The sequence below is a fragment of the Anser anser genome (assembly GCF_964211835.1).
Source record: "Anser anser genome assembly, chromosome: 5".
Classification (NCBI taxonomy): Eukaryota; Metazoa; Chordata; class Aves; order Anseriformes; family Anatidae; genus Anser; species Anser anser.
This window is the reverse complement of record NC_139725.1, coordinates 33,654,321-33,678,157: the sequence shown is the minus strand read 5'-3', so window position 1 is coordinate 33,678,157 and position 23,837 is coordinate 33,654,321. Positions and strand designations below refer to the sequence as shown.

Genomic DNA, 23,837 nt, shown 5'->3' with positions numbered 1-23,837 from the left:
CACAAAATGGCGGCCCGGTGCGGCGCGCGTGCGCGGGGTGGCTGAGGGGCGGGCGGCGGGGCCGTGCCGGGCCGTGCCGATAAGAGGCGGCTCCGCACCGGGGCCTTCTGACTTAACGCTGCGCGGTGGCGGCAGGCGGGCGCGGCCTGGGGGTGGCGGCACCGGCACCGCTGTCGGTCTTTGGTTGTGGACGTCTTGTCGGCGCGGAGCTCCGGTGAGGACTCGCGGAGATGGGTTCCCGGGCGTCTACGCTGCTGCGGGACGAGGAGATCGAGGAGATCAAGAAGGAGACGGGCTGTGAGTGCGGGCCGGCCGGGGGCTCCTCAGGGCAGGGAGGGAAGGAGCCAGCGCCGCGCTCCCGGCCGGGCACCGGCGGCCGTGGGGGTGCGAGACGCCTCCCGTAGGCCTGTGTGGAGCGGGGAGGTGACGGCTGCCCTAAATCCCGGCTCGGCGGGTGCCCCCCGGGCGGCCGCTGTCCCCGGGAGCTGTCACCGGCCGGCCCCGGGCTGCCGCAGGAGCCTTTGCCGCGATTTCAGGCGGGATCTGGGACTAGAGTTTGTCTCCAGCAGCTGTCGTAGCCCCCGAAAGTGCTTTCATATAGTATTTTTTTCAAAGTATTATGTAGCGTATACATTGTTGGTAAAGTTGCATTAAGGATGTTCAGAGCGAATGGCTCATTGGCACTGAGAACATAAAGGAGTTGGCGTCACTTGTGTAAGTTGGGTATGTTTAATGAGAGAAAGAGAAAATTCCTGTTTTAGTCAAACTGAGAGTATTATTCTAGCTGGACGGGAGTATACAGCTCCTCTACCCTATGGTACTTGAACAAGTCGTTCTACACAAAGTACTTCGGAAGAGGTAAAACTTAGTTTCACTGGTGTCCATTCCAATCAGATGGGTTAGGCTGAGAATTCTGGCAAACAAATCTGGTAAATACAAGGGTGCCTTTTAAACTAACCTGGCAGGGGAGGTCATGACATCATGGTATCACTTTGCTGCTTGTTTTTTCTTTCTTCAGGTAACAGTGTCTTTCAGGTCATGTTTTTGTCCTCATGCTTGCCCATCTCTTCATGCTACATAAAAAATAACTTCATTTGTTTTGTTTTCAATGCAAGTGTCATGTATTCATTTTAGGTGATAGTAGTTTGTATGTCAGGTAAACAAGGGAATACAAAAAAGGAATGCAAGAAAATTAAAACTGTATTGGCCAGCGTAATGGACAGCTGAGTGAGTTAACATACTTTCCATGACCGTTTTTCCATTTGTCAAGGGAACATTCTACAGGAGGGTCACGATAAACAAGTTGGAATATAAAAGTCTGCTTATTCAGCAAGAACTTAATGTTTTTTTTTTCTTTTTAATCATGAAAATTATAGGGTAAAGGTAGCCTCGCTATTAATCACACTTTAAAAAATAAACACCAAATCTGGAATGCTCTTTCAGAAGGCTGGACTTTTTTTCTTCCCTGCCAATGCTTGTTTTATTATTGATGCAGTTTGATCCCTAGAATTTTGCTTATATGATGGCTGAATAAATACTATTAAGGTGGCTGTATAGACATGACATTCTAAGCAATAAAGCCACTCAGCTCTGAATGCTTTAACCTCTAAATGCTTTGCTCATATCTTTAATGTGGGAGGGTTAAGATTGTGATCAGGACGTTTAAGCTTTGTGGCCTGATTTTGCTTCATTTCCCTGTGTTCTTACTATTCAGTTCCATCAGCTGTTAAATACAACTTTGTTAATCAAGTGCTGCTGATCTCTGACTCATGCTTATAAGTCATCATAGGGTGCCTCTTTGGCTCGATCAAATCTTTTTTCCTACGTCTATAAACAGTCTAGGAATGTGATTCTCCTGTCTTTTGTACTTCTGTAGGTAGATGGAAAATTCCACCAAGCTTTAGCACTTAAACACTTCACGTAGGTGCAAATATTTAAGTAAGGTACAAGATGGGAGAAAAACAGGACTCTAGGTTATCTGGAATGAATTTCATAGAAGGAATGCTATAGTAGTATTACTGAATAGAGTATCCTGTAACTTGTTAGAAACCTGATGCTGATGATACTTCACCTATTAAAGAGTTTGAGAAAAGGACTTTTGTAGAAGTGAACCAATTTGGCAGTAATACATGTCCATCTTGAATTGATGCTCCGGTGAGCACTACTAAGGATTATGTCTGTTTTGGTTTCTTTATTGTGGAAAAATGTCTTCTCCAGTTCATCTGGGGTAAGTACAAAAGAGTGAATATTAAATTTAACCTATTGGAATGAATTTTGCTATCCTTATGCTTCAATTTTATATAGCACAAAACTGAATAGCTGATGATACTAATGAGTGATAAACTATATGTTAATAATCTTTAGCTGAAGAGACTAAAAAATCTTTTTGAGAGAGCTTGAAGCATAGTGTTTTACAAGCCATACAGTGATGTCTAAAAATCTCTTGAGTAAACTTTTAAATTTGGAGTCAAATTCTATACTAATTGTTTTTTATATTGTGATTAAAAACACTTCTTAGCATAGTAAATTTAAAAATATCTACAAAGACAATGCTTCCAAGAACTGAGGAATAACGTGTCCATGAAAACCTCTACTGAGAGGCAGGTAACCTTCAGGAGGTTATCAGTTATAAGAGTTAAGTCTGAAGTTGACAGTCTGAAATCTTACATGATGTGTTGTGGAATTTTTGTTTTGCATATAAATATTTTGAAATTTGAGTTTGAAAAAACTCTCAAGTAGTCCTAATTACTTTTTCATTTCAGTATGAGTATAAAAAAACAAATGAAAGGACCAAGATGTTACTTGTCAGCACTCTTAGAAGCTTTTTTGGAAAGCCATTGGAATGTAACAGTATTCAAACTCTAAATCACAGCCTTTGTTCCTATGCTTTGAAGCTGTTCACCTAATGTTTAATAATAAACTAACGCTCAATGACAGCATAGGAGAAAAAATATTTCAGTGGTGAAAGGTGATGGATTTTCTGATGGTTATTTACATATTTAGGAAATATATAAGTAATACATGTATCAGAAAGTAAAAGCAGTCTCCCCGTTAAAGATGCTTTAAAAAACAAACCCTGAATCTGGAATGCTCTTCCAGAAGGTTTGACCCTTTTTCTCCTGTTATTTTATACTCTATGGTGTATTTAGGAAAAATATATATCTTGTGCTACTGTTTTGGACAAAAGTTTCAGAGTATGTGATTAGAAAAAACTTTCTAATGATTTTGGCAGAAGTAAAATAGGGTATGACTACTATCATAGGGGGCTTGACTTAAATTTTTAGAAGGGCCTCAATAAGAGCAGAATAGATAAAATCCTGTTTCAAGTAGCTATAAGCCTTAGCTTTTGATTTTAAGAAGCAGTCATAAATTGCAAATCTTGTTCTGGTTTTCTTTTGGTCAGCAGGGAGTGTCAGGAGTCTTTATTTTGCATGAGAAAGCTTTGAAAAGTGTCCAGTGCTGCACCTTATGTGAAGGATGGGAGTCAAAAGGAAATTATGAGAGAATACAGTGGTTGATCTGAATCATCTTCCTTTGTCATATTGCTGTGATTTGCTGTTTGTCTAGTATGACGTTAACAAAAACACTGCTTCTCCTGTCAATAGCTGCAAATTCATCCCATTCTAACTATTACGAAGGTGTTCAAAAATGGAGTTGCATACACTGGCTTGAAAATGGTAGATGAATGGAAATCTCATCACTCCTTCCAGGAGCCGTGGAAGTGCAAGGCTTCTTACCAGAGGTGTAACCCCAGCCTACTCTTGTTTCATAATCCATTGTTGTGTTTGCATATAGTATCTAAAATAATAAATTAGAAACACAGAAATTAGAAGTCTTTAAAATAGTGGTGCCTGCTTTCTATGTGTGTGTTGCTTAACTTGAAATTGAGCAAGCTGTCCAATCTGATTGCAGACAAGTTGCCTTACGTGGAACTGAGCAAATTGCCCAACCCAGTGCAAAGAATGTAGGTTGCTGAGTAGACATGGAAAAAAAAGTTACTGGCAGGTCATCCTAAAGGAATGAACGGTTGGAGGGAATGTTTGAACCTAAACAAATAGGCTAGAGAAAGAACAAACCTGATTGAAGCAACAAAAAAATTGCCTCAGTTGTTACAGGTCAGACAACTGCTGTGCAACCTGTTCCCAAATAAGTTTTATACATGGGCTGGTGAAGGCTTTTAAAACAATGGAATCCAAACATTACACGAAGTACCAGTTGAACATTGTACGAAATCACACCTTTACTGAGTAAATATTACAGTTCAATCCAGTCTTATTCCATCTATTTATTAACTTCATTTGAAGGGCTCTGAAGAGCCAGTATCTTCCGTTAGACATTCTCCTGATGCTACGGGAACTGATGCTCTAGACAGATTCCCACCTGTTCCCACCATGGACTAATCTAAAGATCTAGATGTCTGGTCTGTTTAATCATGATAATATCGACACCACTATGCTAAATCTAACAACTGGCTTTGGCATTCTTATTACAAACTGGAGATTTAGCCTGCAATAATCTTCTTCTTTCTGCTTGCTTTGTCCAACTCCCTCCTGAACTTGCTTAGAAATAGACTTTTCAACTTTTAACTCATTGTCCTAGAAGCCTGCAAATTCATTTTGTGAACCCTAAAATGATAAATTATGTCTAGATTCAGGCAGTCCTCTAAAGGACAAATGGTGACCAGGTATAAAGTTTGACCACTTGCCAAATGCAGAGAAACAGTACATTCTCCATCAAAAGACAGAAAACCGACAACAGGAGTAGAGATGAACAAAAGAGAAGGAAAGATGCTACAGGAAAGGTTTTAGTGTTCTGAATGAAGTAGAAGAGATTGGTAGAGGTGTTGAGATTATTTCTAGCCACAAAGGAGTTTAAGAAAATACAGTGGAACTGTAATTCAAATCTGTTGGTAACAGTAATTCAGTGTAATGGGGTCTGTTCCTACAAGGAAACACTGACATGCTAATCTGTTTTTTCTTTTTCGTCCTTCAGTCTCCCACAGTCAAATCACTCGCTTGTATAGTCGCTTCACTAGCCTCGACAAAGGAGAAAACGGCACCCTGAGGTAGGTACCATCACTAGCTTGGTTCTTCTTGTGTTGACGCATCTGTAATGGTGGCTTGCTGTTGCAGGATGCCTACATGTTTTCCTTGTATGGTGCATCAGTGAGGCTGTTATAACAGGTTCCTTCATACCTACTGTCTATGTGGAATTTCAAGTTTGTTCTTTTATGAGAGGTCAGGAGAAATCTGGTTGAACTGAGTAAGGGTGCTCTAAATACCAGTTGTCTTTACTGTAGAGCTGAAGGCTTGTAGTAGTTAATACCAGGAAGGTCAGAGTTGATTTCAGGGTTTCTCAACAAATGTTCAGAAATGTTGAACCACGGAACTTGCTGTAACTTGCTCTTATCTAACATGGGGCAGCTGCTTTTGTTTCATGTTCACCATATAATCACATCTGCCAGAACCAGAGCACAAAGAAGCTCAAGACAATATAGGACAGATTGGGAAGGGGAAAGGGACATTGTAACATAGCATATGGGGTCTGGCTGAGATGGAGTTGATTTTCTTCATAGCGATTCCATCCTGACCCAGTGAATATATATTCAGGGATCACCCAGGGTTTTGTATGATAAGATCTTGCAAAATGTGACTGTAGGATGCACTATAAACCTATAAAGCTAGGCCTACCTATAAACTTGTTTAGGTAGAATGCTAGAATCACTGTTCAGAAGGTGAAGGTGCAAAGTTGTAAGGTATACTCTCTGGCAGTACCACCAGCTTCCTGCAGTTTCCTTCTGTGACTCATACGCAGTTCCTTCTGGTGCCGCAAGTTGTTGACTTCTCAGTTAGCATTTAAGTAACTGGTTGTGCAGTTGTTACACTGTAAACAGGACTAAGTGATTATTTTTGGTTAAAAATGCTTTCCATCCATTTTTAGCTTGTTTAGATATTTTCGGTCTGACTCCAGTGATTTGAACTGTGGTTGCACTGCAAATATGTGGACTGCCATAGCTGAAGGGATGACAAAATGGATTGTGGGCGTGGAAACAATTGGCTTGGGATGGGATGGGCAGGAACTTATTAAGTGTGCTCTGCCACTGAAGCCAATGCATCACAAATTGTAGCATTGGCTATTGTGACATACAGACCAGCTGATTGTAGATAATAAGACTACAACTACTCTCAGAACTAAAGAGAACACTGACAGCCTCTTCAGACTCTATATGTGGGTTTAGCCTTTACTGGTTATCGAAGGCGATGGCTGCCAGACTAGTCTAGAACAATTTGAACCTGAATGTAGGCACATGCTCTTTCTCAACTCCTCCCTCCAACTTTAAATTCACCTACTGAGGACAAAAGCTGTATAAATTTCAAGTGTTGCACTTAATTCATGTGAGATGGATAATTAGTCAAATATTTTATGAATATCTATTGCACAGTGGTTGGCTTCACAGTGTTATGTATCAGGAGGAGTTTAACTTTCATTGTTGATAATCACATGGTTCTTGGGAAAGGAAGTTCATTGGGAAAATCCCAGCAAGCAGGCAAACTGTAATCTATTAACTTGCAGTCTGGGCCTCTAAGCATAGCCAGCTCCCAGCCATGTCTGACTTAGAGTGGCATTGGTGTTTTGTAACCTGTCCACAATATGTGGAAACAGTCATTAAGTTTAAGTAATGGAAAAGTACTTCCTGAAAAAACAATGGTGGGGTGTGTGGGGGGGAAGAGGTTGAGAATTACAGATCGGAAGCTTAGAAATGGTGATTGGTTCTGAAATACTGATCAAAGAACTCGTTACTTTCACGTAAGGTGAAGTTACGTGCTTACTACCATCAAACGATTTGGAAGCAGTGTCTTCTGATTGCTCCCTGTAAGCAAGAATGATTTGCTGTAAGGCTGTTACACCTTTGACTTGTAAATCAGACATAGCTAAAATCATTTTTCTGATTGTGGTCCCGTGTTATGCAGTTTTTTGTGGCATATCTTTAAATATGGACCACGCTTCTGAAGAAGGGGAAGAGCTGTGTTGTCCTTATCTATGTATCAAAAATGGGCAAAGTAAAGTGTGTCTTGAGCAGTTCTGGTAAATGACTATTGCTCATGGTGGTTAGAGAAGGTAGGTATTTCATTCTGGGGCTATAATCCAAAGCTGAGATCTTTCCTAGCCAGATGTTTCCATCCATTGTATTGATGTGCAGTTTCAAGGCAGCATCTTTTCAAAGGTATGTAAGATATAAGGGTAGAGTACTGATGGAGACAGCTTTGTGTGCCTTTTGGCTCTTTCCCCTCTTTATCCTCCAGTTACAACTTTGGCTACTGACTAAGTGCTATCAGTTCTTTAAAAGTGTAGAGAAAATGTGATATTTTTCTTTCACTTTTCTTAAACAAAATGGCTAAACTCTGACTTGTACTGTATGAATGAAACCAGGTTGTAAAAGACTTTGATTTCAATACTGTGGCAAGCAGAGTTGCTGCTGCTATTTTGCCGAAACAAAGGGTTGATGCCTTGGAATATCTGTAGCTACATACAGTTGTGAAATCTGATCCATATCAGTTCTGCCTACATCCTGACTGTGGGCTGGGAGGAAACTAGCGCACACACCTCTTCTTTTCATGCTGATCTCAAAGATGAGGATACTGGAGTATGTGAACAGGATAAGCACGTGCTTGATTCGGTGAGTGTTAGGGCTGTTTTGAGAGCTCGTACTGATGTGTACACTACACATCATGCACCTGCTCCAAAACTATCCCCTATCTATGTGTAAGTATAAGTATCTAGGCAGTCCTGTATAGAACTATAAAACAAGATACTTGTCTTAACTGCTACTCTTGCATGTAACTATTGCATGGAGCCTCCCACTTACAATACCTTTTTTCTGCACTGAGGAAATGACATGTTAAGCACTTCAGAAGTATTTTTTTATTGCACAGCAATAAGTTTAGCCTGGTGAGTGTAGAAGAGGAAGGAAGGGCAAATGCTCTGAAAGCTGATATGAGGAGAATAGACGCAGTGCTGTTTATGTATGTCTTGCACTTAGAAAAGCTGTTCACAAGGCAGCGTATCCTAGAGAACTTCAGAAAGCCTTTGGTCCTGAGAGCAGGGTAGTGAGCTATCAGAGCCATCTGTTGATCTTCGTCAGTGAATTGAATCAGTTCAGTCTGGGAAAGTGTTAGGCTTTTTCTTAATAGTTCAAACTGATACTGTATGTATTCACAGTAGAAAGTGCAGGTTGGCTATCTGAACATGAAGTTCTTTACCTTTGATTAAGTAAATGCAAAGAATTTTTAGCTTTATCTAAAACAGACGAAACAAGCAGGATATGGGTGTGGGCTGGTGAATGATAGGATACTATACTAATCTACACTTCTGTCCTTGACTATGCTGTCTTTTATTTATGCTAGTTCTTTTCCTGTTGCTTTTCTTCCAATTATCACCTTTACTTTTGGTATACTTTGCCTAATGTTTATAAAGCAATTATTCAACAGTTAAACTTTTAAACTTCTATAGACCATGTGTGAGGATGAAGTTAGATGAGGTGGCTGACATGACTGTGAGAGGAGGATGACCATTCTCTATTACTTCTCCAGGCTCCTAACACATCTTTTCAGCTGTGGTGCTGTTAGTAAATTGAAGCAATTCAAAAATTAGTCCAATTCAACAGGAAAAGAGCTCTCTTTTAGGTTAGTGAGGTGCACTGGACCACCAGAAGGTCTGATGAATGATAAAGCTACTGTTAGCAAGGGAAGGGAGTAGTGAAATATCTCTTTAATAGTAACCTGTTAAATCTGACCATCTTGCCATCCTACTCTTTTGAATTATTTCCCTCTTTTGAATTATTTTTTACTGCTTATACCCTGTGGACATTTTTTTCCTTTGTTCCACCACTTTTGTTAGGCATATGGCTTGTTGTCTTTTACTTGCCCTGAGCTCAAGATAGCCCCACACTCATCATTCCTGTTAGGTAATGGTGCTCGTGACTACTATTTAGAAGTAGAAGGGCAGCCAGAAATAAAGAAAGAGGGTGCAGTAGGTCCCTTGCAGCCTTTAGGATAAGACAGCCACCTCTAGCATAGGGATCTGCGATACGCCTTGGAAGGTATACTCATGCTTAGAAATACTTGTCTTAAAATCCACAGATTCCTTGCTGCAAAGTATAAGTGTGAATGCTCTGGCACATATAAAAACCATTTGGTCTGCATAATGATAACATGCAGTTAAAGGCTACTTTGTGTGTTATGTTTAAGTAAGGATTTAGTAGAAGCTGGGTCCTGGAAATACCACGTTAGAAGAGCCTTGTTGCTATGGCACAGAAACAGGGCATCAGATTTCCTATGAGCTCCAGCCTCAGCCAGGTGAAGTTTTGTCCCAAATGCCTGCAGGAAGCCTTAGTTTATAAATGCATCATGCATTCATTTACTTTTATGGCTATCTGAGCTATTTCAATTATAACACTCACTCAGTAATGTGCTCTTAACAAGCAAAAATGGTCCTGATAATGACAGGACAAATAGATTTGAAACCTGGAGAGTTATTTGTGGTTAATTGTTAATCTCCTGCTATAAAGCAGAACTGGAGGCTGAAATGCTGAGTGTCAATTGAGGCTTAATAGTCAGAAACAGTGATATGCAGGTAGAAGTATGCTTTGAAGCATTAGGATTTTGTGCTGAATGGAATCTGAGAGCGGTTGCTGCTTTTAGCTAGTAAATATTAGCATTGAAGTTATGTTGCTGAAGTATTATTGTTAGTGCATAGGTTTTCCACATCACTGCATCCCCTGCTGAAGTCACTAATGCATACTGTGCCCTTCAGCTATAGCTGAAAATGCAGCAGTCCTGAAGGGTATTGTAACAAGTTAATCATGTTATGCAGATGGTGACTTTGCCTATTAAAAATAATTCAGACCTGATTGGAGTAGATGTTCTCTGGACTAGATTAAAAAATACGATCAGGTCACTCCAGTAGAAGGTCAAACAGTTTTAACCATGTTGTATCAGATGTACTACAATTGAGATTAACAGTGCTGTGGTGTAACTAGGTGCAAGGAATGCTTCAGAATTCATTTACAGTTAGAACATCTTGCTCTCTTATGCTAAACTAGTAATAAGAAAGAGGCTAGCAGGTTCCTTTTTCCTCCTTTCTTTAAGATCACAGTATTATAAAAGGCCATTACACTTAAGTAAACAAGAACAAGTGTTTTTTTCTCTGCCAGATTGTTTAGCACAAGCTTGTTGCTGATTCATTTAGTGAGCATAGTCCTTAAAAGTAGCAAGCTCTCCATGACCACATTTGAGACTAAAACTTCAGAAACAGCAGGATTGCATTTCTATTGAAGAGAATAGCCAGTATTTCTAGAGATCAGGCAGGAAGTGCCAAGTTTTGCATCCAGACAAAACAGGTTGTGGGAGGCTGGGTTGTTTTTCCTTTTTTTTTTTTTTTTCCTGCAGCCTTACCACATTGCTGTTACCTTTGTACTCTAAAGCCTAGGTGATTATGAAGTATGCCTTGTGCTAACTGATAAATCGCTATGCTGTATAGTGCAAAAAAACCCCTCTGTTTCCTGAAATACTCGCTCAGACGTGAGCCTACCTTGGACACACCAAGATTATCTCACTTTCCTGTTAGTAAGATTCAGTTAGGTTGAAAGAAAAAGAATTAGTGCAACTCTAATAATAAAATGAACCCTGTGCTCATGTCTAAAATGTGTTTACATCAGTACAGCTCATGTCTTCCAGATCAGAAGAAGCCGTAACAATGTAAGCATAGCTATGCTTATGCTAGCTGTGTACATATAATCATGAGTAGAAAAGAGAATGACTGGTGAGAGCAGTGAGTCTTTGCAATGACCTGGTGACGTTGCATCTAGTATACAGGCCCCTGTCAAAGACTAAATTTAAGTTGTTAAATAGGAGTGTTTCTTGGAGGAAGTTAAAATCTGACATTTGGCATTCATAATATAGGAAGTTCTTACATGAAATTAAAATAAGTGGATTGCTGGCGAGTATACTTGGAGGAGCATAGCATGGTATTATCCTAGAATCTGGAATGGGCTAGTCTGGGAAAATCATTCTAACTCAGAGGATGTAGTTCCTAAATATGTATGAAAGAGCTTGCTTTCATTTCAAAGCCATTTCAGAAGCTTTCCTGTCCTTAAAATGAAAACTAGCATCACTTCAGGAAGTTTTCTAGCACAAAGAATTTAGATGCTAACGTTATTTGTTTTTAAGCAATTTTTTCCTTTGACTTGAAGACTTTATATAGACTTGTGTTCTTGCTTTACTTCAGTCGTGAAGACTTCCAGCGGATTCCAGAGCTTGCTATCAATCCATTGGGAGACCGAATTATCAATGCCTTCTTTCCGGAAGGGTGAGTTCTGACTGGATTTGTGAACAGTCACGAAACTTGTACTTTATCAGAAGCTCTATTTGAAGTGAAATGCTGATAACTAAAACACAGAATTTGAATTTAGTAATAATAGAACACCTCAAATTTGTCTTGAGCCGTGTGTTGGCACATTGTTTCCTGTGTTTCATTCTTCAGAAATAGACTACCCTACCTCATGAGTTTTGCGTGCTTTATTAAGTGACGAGGTCTGGCTGTGTGTCAGTGTTTTCCACTCTTCTTGCTATGCCTCTGAACACTTCTAAAGAAAGTCAAGGGCGTGTATGGACTTTGATTCTTACAGCAAACTTGTAGCAGTGACCTTTTATGTGAAGTTGCATTGCAATTAATTTGATTCTGTTCTTCACCTTTTGCCTTCTAAGTGTGCCTTTGTTAACAGATCAACTTTTTTTAGTTTGGATCACATTTAAGATGTAGCTTACGATGCTTCTAATGTAATTTCAAAGAGACAGTCAAATTTCCAGTACTGTCTCTCTTCACTGTACTTCTCTAGATAGTTCTATGGAATCTGCTTCTGTTCTTGAACACATCGTTACTGATTTGATGAGGAATGTTTTCTCATCTACTCTTAATGTCAGTTAATACCAGACAGGTTCCTGAATGGAAAGCAGGAGACCTGGGAAGTATGCACATAGCTGCTTCCCACGCTCACGAAAAGTGAGCAACTTGTCAGGGAGCAGCAAGAGATGGCTGCCCCACAGGCAGGAGCCCCAGGTGACAGCTGGTGGGGGCAATGCAGTCATCAACAGGGGGCACAGCACATGAAAAATAAAAGCAGAGTGGCAGAACTAGGGACAGTTGTCGCATCAGTCAGCAGTGTACTTGTTGCCAGAATACTTTGACAACGGTGAAGCAAGTCTTGGGTCAGTCCAGGAAATCACTCTGTAGGCCAGGTTCCAGATCAGCAAAACACACTGCTGGTCTCAGGCATAGTTGCAGGATAGCTCAGGGAAGGGCAAAAAGTGTGAAGGCTTGAGCTTAAGTGCAGCTTGCAGGCAAGGAAACATAGCTCCCAAAAAGATGTCTTGCTGCTTTTTTCCCCATGCATCACTCTTCACAGCAATATGATCCCAGGTTACAACTGAATTCTGTCAGAGCTGGTTTTGAGCACAGGCTGCCAAACCCTGAGGAGGTGGAAGTTAGTTTGCATGGTATGGGCACTTTAAACATTCATACTGTTCTTTACTGAAATTAAAAATAAAATGTATAAGCTGTGCTGAAGCTGACCTGCTAAAATGCTTGTGCAGAGAGGACCAAGTCAATTTCCGTGGATTCATGAGGACACTAGCCCACTTCCGACCCATAGAAGATAATGAAAAGAGCAAAGACCAGAATGGACCAGAACCACTGAACAGCCGAAGTAACAAGCTCCACTGTAAGTAATGTGAACCTTCTTATAGAAGCAATTCATTCTTTCCTTTTTCTAGGAAAAGAGTAAAGGGTTTGGGGTCTTCTGCGTGGTCTTTTTCTGTGGAATGATATTCTATTAAAAAAAAAATGATTTTTTTAAATTAACTTGCAAGCTTCCATGTTCAGAATGTCAGTCAACCTATACTTGAATTGGAATTCGATGAAATTGATTAAATTTTGAGTTATAGATGCCTTTCCCAAATGTCTCATAATAAAATATTTTGAAAAAAATTGGAGTTATTTTGTATCCACACCCCATACATGAATGGGCTTTTCTGTTTTTCTCCAGTCTTCTGTATAATACAGCGCTCACTGAACAACCTTGGCAACAGTCCTCAGAGTGCTTAAAATTTGTCATAAATCTCAGCCAGAACATAGTCAAAGGTAATGAACAAAAATGTAAAAATGGTTGGCTCTGAAGTTAAAGGACTGAATATATCTTAGTGGCAATTATGCCTCTGTGGCTCAGGGCTTTGAAGAAATAACTCTTAAGTACAGTGCTTCTGAAACTTCTCATACTGAGTACTGAAGTAATGTTTTTCTCTTCTTGGCAATAATGTTATTTCCTGTATGTGGGAATAACTCTTTATGGAACTGAACATGAATTGTACAGTGAGTTAAAATTTTGTTAATTATCTTTAATAGTAGTTATTCATAAATTTTGTTTTCCTAGATAAAAGGAAGGTAAACATTGGCACTTGAATTCAACTGTTCCTCTTTTTTTCCTGCAGTTGCTTTTCGGTTATATGACCTGGATAAAGATGACAAGATTTCCAGGGATGAGCTTCTTCAGGTAAGTAGCATGGGGCTGCTTTGGATGATTCCATCATGACCTTCTTTCTTTGTCACCTCTTCATTCTGAAGAGTATAAAAGGTGCTGCAACGGTCTTAAATTCTTGTAAGAATCTGGTGGCTCTTTATTATCTCTGGTTTAATGAGACCATAACCTCATTTGGTAGTCCAGATTTTGTTAGACTGGGGTGCAAGGTTCCCATCTTAGAGTGTTAAGCTAAGTGAGGTCTAATTGTAAATGATTCCTGAAAGGTCTCTCTAGGAAAAAATGGTTAAATATCCAACAAATACACCAAGCCTCCTGAGAGCTACCTTCTGCAACTTCTGAAGGTGCTCCTAACAAGACTTCATAGGGACATTGAGGTGAATGAGGTCATTTTTCTAGTCCTCTGTGTATTCTCTAAGTAGAATAAAACTTCTTGAAACTGCAGCAGAGGTAATCAAAGTTCATCAGTGGCTGCATGTTTAAACTAGGCTTGAGCTAGGAGTAATTACATACTACTAATCTTGAAGTAGACACAGCAATTTGTGGTTCCTGATGTAGGACAAGGATTTGCTTTTGACTGCAACTGCCCACTTCAATCTGCACAGAAAATGCTTTACTAAATGTAGAAAGTAATGGCTGTTAATCACTTGGCTGTATAATTAGAAAATTCCTGTAGGAAGTATTTCAAACAGCAGATAGTCAAATCTAGAGTTGGTATGTTTTATATGGAAAAATAGACAAAAACATTGGAATAAAGCACTAATTCCTAGTTCCATAAACTTTCTAATACTCCTGCTTCTTTCTGCTGCCTAGTGAAAAAGGTGGCTACAGAAGGAAGATGTTCACTGGAAACCTTGATGTATCAGGAGAAAAATCTGTCAAGAAATGATTTCTATGCTAATCTTCCTCTGTTCTTGCAAGGAGTTATCTGGACAGTATGCATGAGAAAAAACAGCGTTAAGAATACTTTTGTTCCTGTATCAACAACGTGTTTGATTTTTTTAAATCATCTGGGGCCTTCTGTACATTACAGGTGTTACGGATGATGGTTGGTGTAAACATTTCAGACGAACAGCTTGGCAGCATTGCTGACAGAACAATTCAGGAAGCTGATCAAGATGGGGATAGTGCTATCTCCTTCGCAGAGTTTGTAAAGGTTGGTAAACTACATTTTTAACAAGAGTAAATGAAACTGCTCAGTAGTGGGCAAGTCATTCAGGCTTAAATGCAGACGGAACTAGGAAGTTTTTTGAGTATTCTTTCTGCCTACATTTGGCTTATTAGAACATTATATTGTCAGGGTGTTAATAATTAGACCATATATTTCTCCATACTTTAGTGTAAGGTACAGCACTGAATATACTAGAGAATTTTCACACCATGCTAAGAAGACTTCAGATGTTAGGTTCTAAAAGGTATCTTCTACTAGAGTAGGGTGTTCAGTGAAGGGTGACAGGAGCTTTAGAGTTATAGGCGGGTAGTCATGTACTTCCAAAGCCTGCTGCTATTCAGGTGATGGAATAAGATTTTCAGTGCAGCAGTCAATCTAACTTTTCTTTTGCAAGCGCTTCTTTCTACACAAGTAGCCTGAGAAGCAGCAACTGAGTAATTCTTCTGCTGTAACTGTGCTGATTTTTACCCATTAGTGACACAATTAAAGTTCCTAGCTCTAGTCCTGTGAATTGCATCTTCTGATAGTTGTCAGAAATATGTAGTAGTAAGGAGCCATTATAGTCAGTGGAGAAAGTTGTCCTATAGAGGAACAATCTCAGCTGCCTATTGGGATGACATTGACAAGAAGAACCATACTCATCTCGGAAGTGGACAGAGATGAGATGTGGTAACAGAAACAAGTTATAATGTGGGAAATTCTTATTAGACATAAGGAAAACTTTCTTTTTTTGCCGGGGGATGGTCACAGGTGTTGAAAAGAGAGAGCCTCCTTCCTTGGAGAGATTTAAGACTCAACTGGACAAGGTCTTGAGCAATGATCTAGCTGGCCCTGCTTTAAGCAGTGGTTGAGGGAGTTGAACTAAAAGACCTCTAGAGGTCTCTTCAAACTTGAATTACTCAGAGCTCAGAACACTGAAGTCTTCCCAAAATTGTCTGAAACAGATGATGTCGTCTTATCTCAATGTTGATAGCAATTCATTGCATGAAGTTGCCACCCCAATTTTAAAATGATCTACATTAGTGATGCTGTGATCTTTATCTTAGCTCTTCATTGACTGCTTGTGCCCCTTTCTCTAGTCCATTCTTCCTTCTCCTCCTCACCATGCGTTCTCACACTATCTAACTCTAGGAATAGTCCAACCCTTTCTGGGCTATTGGCAAACTGCATCAGTTGCATCTTGGTTGACATCTTTCTTTGTGTTTTAATGGCTAAAGTTTCTTTCCTCAGGAGAACCTTAGTCCAGAGCAAAAAATAGCACTCTAGGTAAAAATGTCATGCCAAATAGAAGATACCCCATGTTTCTGCACATTTCCTTTATACCGGAGTAAGAGAGCTTGTAGGAGAGAAATATTATGGAAATTAACTGAAATAGCTGTTTCTGGATTTTATTGCAGGTTTTGGAGAAGGTGGATGTAGAGCAGAAAATGAGTATTCGTTTTCTTCACTGATGGATGGAGAACCTTTTCCACTCTACCCTTCCTATATAATGACTAGAACTTCATTTTTTCCTTACCACCTTTCCCCAGAGCATTGCTACTGGTGCATATAAAGTACATCATCTCCAACCCTTCACTGATTTGTTCTACCAATGTGAACAATCCGTGTGCATCAGAAACAAAGGGAAATAGCTGCTGTGGAACTTGGAAAGGAAGAAAAAAGTTTTCCTTCCATTTTTAATTGCTACTTTCTCCTCTGTCTCCTGCATTACCATGAGTAAAAATGTTTCTCCTTCCTATGTACTGCTGTTTAATCTACAAACTGATTCTTCCGAGCCCTGAATCTGAGAATTGGAAAAGGGGAAAATGCCACAGAAATGCCTTCTGAAACACTTTTTGGAGACAAGTGTCTACACAGATACTAGGTGCAGTGATAATTATTCACCTTTGCTTCCAGTAGCAATACCACATTAAAGCTAACTTTATTTTTTCTTCCCCAGTTGGCTCTTTACATGCAGATTTGTTTCTTCCCTGCTTCCAAATCTGCCTTTTGCATGAGGACTTGAGTTCCTCCTATGGCTTCAGTGTAAAACTAGCACTAATTGCATGATGACAGTCCAGAGGTATGGCGAAGATTTTTTTTTTTTATTTCTGGGATGAATTCACAGGGACAACAGGAGAATCTGGTGGAGACAGGCAATGGTGTCCTTAAAGGAAATAGGAACTCTGCACTAAGTCACAACTGTTCCTGTAGCAAATGCAGAAGCTTGTTTCTTTCCTATGAGTAGCTTCCAGGCTTGACAACTGGTGGACCACAAAGTACCTTTTCCAGGTTGCTTTACTCCAGGTTGCCACTTCCTATCAGGGTGGTTTTGCCTCTGAAGGTATAAACTTGTTTACCAGCTTACATAATGCAAGAAAACTAGCCATGCCAAAATCTGGATTTGTAGTTCTGTCACTGCCCCCTGATAACAGTGTAATGAAACATGACTGACATTTTTTTTTTAATTGTAGCGACCTGGGCATTAATTATTTGCGCTTTCTGGTATGGAAGTCCTGGTCTGTTAGATTTGTGTTGATGGTGGTAGCCATATTTATGAAAGCTCAGGCATAAGAATATCATTTGGGAAGTGCATATTATCCCAAATTAGAGTAATAGGGCTATTTCAGAATATATTTCTATTAAAATCTCATTTCTATTCAAATCTCTCCAAGTATAACATTAAATGAAAGGATGATTGACACAGTTAATAGAACAATCCTGATCAAATCATAAAATCAAAAGTATTGAAAATTCAACACCAACATAATTTTCTGTGGTTGGATTGGCAACTCATCTGGTTCAGCTGAACATCTGTGGTCTGGGAGGACCTTCCAGTAAAACCAAAAAAACCCCAAGAGCTTCTTTACTGAAGAATCAGTGTTATAACTGCTTCTTTGTCATGTGTTAACACTTCTATAAATACTTAACAGTCTCAAACTACTCTCAAATATGTATTTCCTTTGTTCTTGGTTCCTTGAATCATTACTGGTGTTAAATAATAACATGCAAGTCTCTGAAGGATTTTTGATTTGTTTTAAATTAAGGACTTGCGAAGTGAAATGTTGCACTTTGTTTTGCAGAGTGCAGCATAACAAGTCCAGAAATGTAAATTAAAAACCTCTGCGTGTGGAATGGTTTTGACCGTCATGTAAAATAGGAATGTAACGATGTTAACAGAAAAGTTTTAATTTTTTTTGTAGGCATTGTGAACTGCTTTAAAGTAAGTGTTGCACTCTTATTTTCTGGCTATATAGTTGTAACCTACAGTTGTGCCTTATTGTCCCAGTGAGACTGGATATTGTATTTATCAATCCATAAATAAAACCTTCCACTGTATAAATAAATAAAATTCCTGTATGGTAACTGATGATTGTCTGACTAAAGAGATTAAATAGCACTAGAATAGTGCTAGTTGGCCTTACAGATCAACTGTTAAAATTTAGTGTGTTCTCAGAGCATTAACAAAAATCCTTCACTCCACTAGTAGCGTGGAAGAAACTAGTGCAAAACAGGACCTGCAGAAGAGGACATGCACTTACGTTACAACAATATGGATCCTGTAACAACATGAGCTTCACATTTCGCCATAGTTCCAGACAAGGTGTGTGGTTTTGGTTTTGTTTTCCTCCTTAGTGGTGTTCTTACAGAGAAGTATACAGTGCCAGAAATAGTTTGAGAAGAAGCCTGTCCTCTTAAGTCCCCAGCTTAGAGATAAAGATACTTTTGCTAACATGCTTTAATGTGAACTCAGACTCTGAGTGCATGGGAGCAGAATCTGACTTTACTGTTAGCTCTACAAATTGCCTGGAAGCCACGTGGACTGAAAAGCTAAAGGAGGGCAAGCTTAAGCTTGTAGAATTCTGCATTTTTTCTCAGTTTTGTTTGAAGTCTACAGACTTCAAAGATAGTTTCAAAGGTAGGTAAGTAGGTAAGTTTCAAAGGTAGTCTTCAGGATGGTAAGATTTTATCTTGCTTTGAGAAGGTGCTGATTGAGGAGTGTTGTTAGTAACCTTCCTGAGGAAAAGACTTGAAAAAGAACGTGCCCTTTACTAGCCAAGGATAAACTACAAAAACATGATTTGCTGGTTTCAGAGCTCAGGCTGTCTGCAACTGAATATCTTATTTACTGTACTACAGTCTGTGTGTTTGACTTGTGAACTAAAATGTGGTGGATGATAAGGGGGTTTTACAGAACAGGTGTTAGTTTTTGAAGGATTTTAAGCTGAACATAAATGAAGCTGTACAGATGTAAGCAGTTCCCTAAAGCCTCATTTCTAGCATACTCACCTCTTACATTGATTTTAAGACTTGAGAACGAAGGTCATCAGTAAAGGCAGAACTACTGAATACTTCATCTGTCTTTTAAAAAAGAGTATGGGATGGGTGTTTCAAGACAGGTGAACCATTTTCCACTCTACCAGCAAAGGGGAAGTGAAAGTATTCTCAGATTAGCAGACTGGGGTTTCTTCTGTTAAGGTTCTCTGAAGGGTTACAAATCGTTTCACCAATACTAGGAAGACTGTACAAAGTTGGAGGAGGGCTGGTAGCAAACTGATTCTGAAAGAAGGGAAATGAATTCACTTAATTAGCTGCAGGCCTCTTAGCTTGGCATCAAGTTAGGGCAAAACAAAATAATTTTATGCTATATGTTCAATGCTTTGAAGCTACACCTTTAGTTATAACTGATGTGTAGGTGTGATAGTTGTGCAGAGGTAATACTGCTGTAGATGTGATATTTCAGTTGGCAGAAGGCTTTCATTTGAGGTGGCAATTGGCATTAAGATGCCACCTCGTAAAGCGTGTGTTACACGGCGGGAGATGTCAGAAGATTCCAGCAGCGCCGGCTGGTAGTAGCGCTGAATCACTGCTGGCTGGGGGTGTTCCTCGGCTTTCCTCAATGGGTAAGCGCATCTCCGCGCTATTCACTGCGTTCCCCAGTCAGCTTCAACTGTAGAATTACTGCGGCTCTAACCTAAAACATAAAGGCGGCAGCTGCCGCAGAAACCGGCGCTGTGACTGGAGGCGGTCCCTCTCTCAGGGCGCTCGGGGTGTCCCTGAGGGGACGCAGGCCCCCCCGCCCCGCGGCACCTCAGCCCCCGCCGGCCCCGCGGCCCCTTTAAATCCTCTCAGAGGTCACCGGAGGATTCTCCTCCAGCCGGCCCCGCCCGCGCGGCTGCAGCCACTCGCTTCGCAGCCGTGTGCCCGCCGCGGGGCCAATCGGGAGGGAAAGCCTTGCGGAGGGGCGGGGAGCCTCCGCGATGGACGGCGCCGCCGACCAATCAGCCGCGGAACCTGGCGGGCGACGCGCGGGAGCGGTGCCCGATAGGCTTGCGGCCGAGCGGGCGGGCCCGGCGTCGCCCGGGCGCCGCGAGCCCCCCGCCGGGTGGCCGGGGTGAGGAGGGGAAGATGGCGGCGTGAGCGCAGCGGGAGGAGCGGCCGGGGCCGGCCGGGCCCCGCGGCTCGGGCCGCGCTCAGGTGAGCGCCCGCCGCGGACGGGCCTGGCCGAGCTCGCACCCGCCACCGCCTGAGGGGCCGGGCCGAGCCCAGCCGGGCCGGGCGGGGGCAGCGGGCGCGGCCGGGCGGCTCCCGGCCTCCCGCTGCGCTGGGGGCCCGGGCTGCGAGCGGGGCCCGCCGCCCTCACCCCTCAGGGGCCGGGAGCGGGCGGCGGGGGGAGCGGCGCCGCGGGCTGCTGCGTGCTGAGGGGAGCGGGGGCAGCGCGGGGCGGCTGCCGGGGCTTTTGGTGAGAGCAGCGCCTGGCCGTGCCTGCACGCCCGGGTCTGGTGCGCCCTGAGTTGTTGGGGCAAAACGCTTGGAGTTCCCTGTGCCGTAGCACGGTGCTGTTCCGATTCTTTTTGTAAATGGGACTTCGTACTGAAACCAAAAGGATTAACTCAGCGTGGAATCCCTTATGTTTTATAGCAGTTCTTTAAAATTCTAGTTCATCGCGTGATTCTACGTGGCTGCATTTTCAGTGTGAATGTCAGGTAAAAGTTAAATAAATAAATAAATAAAGCACCTAAACGGGAAGCACAGCTTCAGATCCTGAAGAGACGTGGTCTGTTATCCTACATGACTAATAAGGAAGATGTTTGTAACTGATAAAATAACGCGAAAGAAACGTAATAAGTGTGGTTGTGGCAACTACTTCTGAAAGCGGTAGCTGCTTGTGAGATAGATTTCTAAAGGTGTATTTTACCATGTGCTATATTACACATATATTTCCTGTGCTGTGTTTTTCACCTGGTAACAGTAATAGCAGCTCATGGGCAACATAACATTAAGGCACAGTATGCTGCTGATGATGAATACTTACTTATACAGGTCTATGTGTGAGCTGTTAGAATATGCCAAGGGATTTGCCTTTGGCACGTTACATACAAAGATAACTTTGCTTTATGCTATAATTAGAAGAATAATAAGCTGTACACGTACAGTATTTTTAGCAGTAAGTAAATACACTTGGATTAATATTTATTCTTAAATGCTTTGAACGCTTAAGAACTGTGAGAATTAGCATCAAAAAAAACAGAGTTTTGTGTTACCCTGGCGTATGTCAAACGAACTCTGTGCACTGCTTTAAAATTTTGCTCACAGTGCTGTGAGCCTGTGCAATATAGAGATTTGCAGGAGTAAGCTGTGCCTCTTACGATGGTAACCTCTCATCTCAGGGGTGTCAAAAACCAGGGGCCAACTAAGGCTAAGCATTCTGACTGAATCCGTGAAGAGTCTGGAGTCTCTCTTGAACACCTCCCACGTTCATTCTTAAAAACTAGAAAAGGAACGAGGGTTGAAAGGAGTCTTGATGTGTTGGTGGTTAGCTGAATGCAAGATACAGAGGCCCACACAGTCTTCGGAGGATTGATTTAAAAAAAAAAAAAAATTCTAAAATGAGATGTTCAGGTAGGGATGTTTCTTTGCTTAAACAGCATTCAAGGAGCCGTTTGGTGTGTGTATCATGGAATAGAAATCTCAGCTGTAAAGCGGTCGTCTCCTGCTGTAGGAAGTATTGTTATTATCCTACCCTATTGTGCTAAAAGGGTAGGAAATATGCACTGGAAACCTCACAGGAGGTGAGGGTGAATTTATTTAAAATAAAAAGTGAAACAAAACAGGTTACAGTGTCTTAGGCTTGTAATCTCATAAACAGCTGCATTTGTGCAGTGCCCGAGATGTCTATACAGCGGCCAGGCACTGTAGCAGGGGTGTTTAAGCCATGCGTCCAGCTGTCAGGGGCCCCTTGCAGAGGATGAGGGACATCAGCTGGCAAGTCCTCGTGTCCTCTGGACTCCCAAGCTGGTGACTTCTGTGTCCCCGATAGGCCTTAGCATACCCTGTTGGTGACCTCTGTCTCCACCCTGTCTCGCTCTGTTCTTTGTATCCTGATCTGGGCATCTTCTGAAATTGCAGGGGAGACGTGCTGTGGTTTGGAGGACTTGCTAAGTGGGGTCCTGGCAACGCAAGCCCTTCTGAGAGCCCCGTCCCTCTTCTGTGTCCCGTTTGGAGCCTCCCCACCCAGGCACTCCCTTTCTCTCTCCAGTTCTACTGCAGTTTGCTATAGTGCTGCATAGAGTGGATTTAGATACCTTTTTAAAAGTAGAGAGATGGGGGCAAGCGACAGTGTGGAGAGGTAACATTGGGAAATTTTTGGAACCATTTTGGAAAGCCAGATCTGTTGGATACCTTAAAACAGTGTTAGAGAGTTCCTGATAACTGATAATTATCAAATTAATTGTTTTGCGAATCATTTGGTTCCTTAATGTCTTGAAGTCTCATAGTGCTTGTCAGGTTCTTGGGGGAGGGCTTGAATTGGGTGGGTGAGAACTGAGGACATGAGGATGGAACAAGAAGATCCTGGATCTTTGATACTTAGGTGTGACTCACTTGACCATCCTTTTCCTTATTCTGAAAGAGGAGCATGACTATAAACATTTGAAAAGTGACATCAACATGTTTAATGTAGACTATCTAACAACGTTAGCTGGTTCCCAGAAGGTATAGATAATCTTCTGTGCCTTGTGCATATAATGGTCTGTTATCTGAATAGCTTTGTACATATAAATTTAATTTGTTCATCTCTTTCTCTCTAGGTTCCCTGAAGAGAACGTTGAATGGTGAAAAATGATGGTGAGTAAAGCCATAAGGTTATTTTGGTACTAAATACGCGATACTAAACTTGTCGGTTTTCTCTCCCTTCCCCTTCTTTTTTTCTTTACCAAGTAAATCAGTTATTGAGATTTTATTTTTTCTTAGGACACTCAGAGAACTGGCATGCTGCCACAGTGTCAACTTTCAGCTTGTGCTTGACATGAAGTAAACCTTTACTTAACTATATATATTCTAACAAAAATAAATGCTTTGAAAGTTACGAAACACCTGTTCCATGCTGTCACTTTACTTTGCTAAGAGACAGTAATTGTGCAGTTGCATTAGCTTAGAGTAGTTATTTTAAAGGTTTGTTATTCGTTAAACACTAGGAGTGGAAGAACAATAATGTAACCAAATGTCAATTATCAAGTTGAAGAAAATAAATTCAAAAATTCCAAGGATAACGATCAAAGTCTAGAATTTCAATTTATTTATTTATTTTCCCAGTAAATTAAGTAAAGATATTCTGGTAGTTAAGGTATATAACAGAGTGCTAGATTCTGTTCTTGGCTCTGCCACAAACCTTTGACATGTTTTGTTGCAGCTCCACAGGTCTGCTTTTCCCCAGCTTCATATCAAGAGTAAGACTTACCCATCAGCGTGGGCATGGATGGTCAAGCTTATGATCAGCTGAAATATTTGAGTGCCTCGGAGAGAAAATGATGGTGACATGTGGTGTATTGCCATTTCCATAGTCTACTCACTACTTCTACCATAGGAGTTGAAAATTATCACCAGAAGATTATTTCTGAACTTGATCAACTAAAGGATTAAGGTAATCAGAATAATAAAAGAAAGTCAACGAAAGGCCAGAGAAAAGAGTGGAAGGAGTTAGAAAATATGGTGTGTCCTCATGCGCTTATATTTGAGAAAGAGAAACCAAACAAAAAATATTTCCTCTTTCATATCACTCATTGTTGTACAGGAGAATGGTAGTGGTGTTTTTTT

At 41.0% G+C, this 23,837-nt stretch overlaps 1 protein-coding gene across 2 annotated transcripts in view; it reads left to right on the top strand.

Annotated features, from left to right (window-relative positions):
- The first annotated feature begins 68 nt into the window (after window positions 1–68).
- CHP1 (calcineurin like EF-hand protein 1) overlaps window positions 69–23,837 on the top strand; it is a 33,887-nt gene continuing 10,118 nt past the window's right edge. The window contains exons 1-9 of one of the 2 annotated variants that reach the window (XM_083836672.1): window positions 69–297; window positions 4,993–5,065; window positions 11,287–11,367; window positions 12,651–12,778; window positions 13,545–13,606; window positions 14,625–14,747; window positions 16,160–20,219; window positions 22,832–22,868; window positions 23,434–23,664. In XM_083836672.1, coding sequence (XP_083692798.1) covers window positions 231–297; window positions 4,993–5,065; window positions 11,287–11,367; window positions 12,651–12,778; window positions 13,545–13,606; window positions 14,625–14,747; window positions 16,160–16,213 — 588 coding nt within the window. In that variant the 5' untranslated portion in view covers window positions 69–230 and the 3' untranslated portion in view covers window positions 16,214–20,219; window positions 22,832–22,868; window positions 23,434–23,664. Of the gene's footprint in view, window positions 298–344; window positions 3,743–4,992; window positions 5,066–11,286; window positions 11,368–12,650; window positions 12,779–13,544; window positions 13,607–14,624; window positions 14,748–16,159; window positions 20,220–22,831; window positions 22,869–23,433; window positions 23,665–23,837 lie in introns of those variants that run through there. The other variant, XM_083836673.1, reaches the window with a different exon arrangement.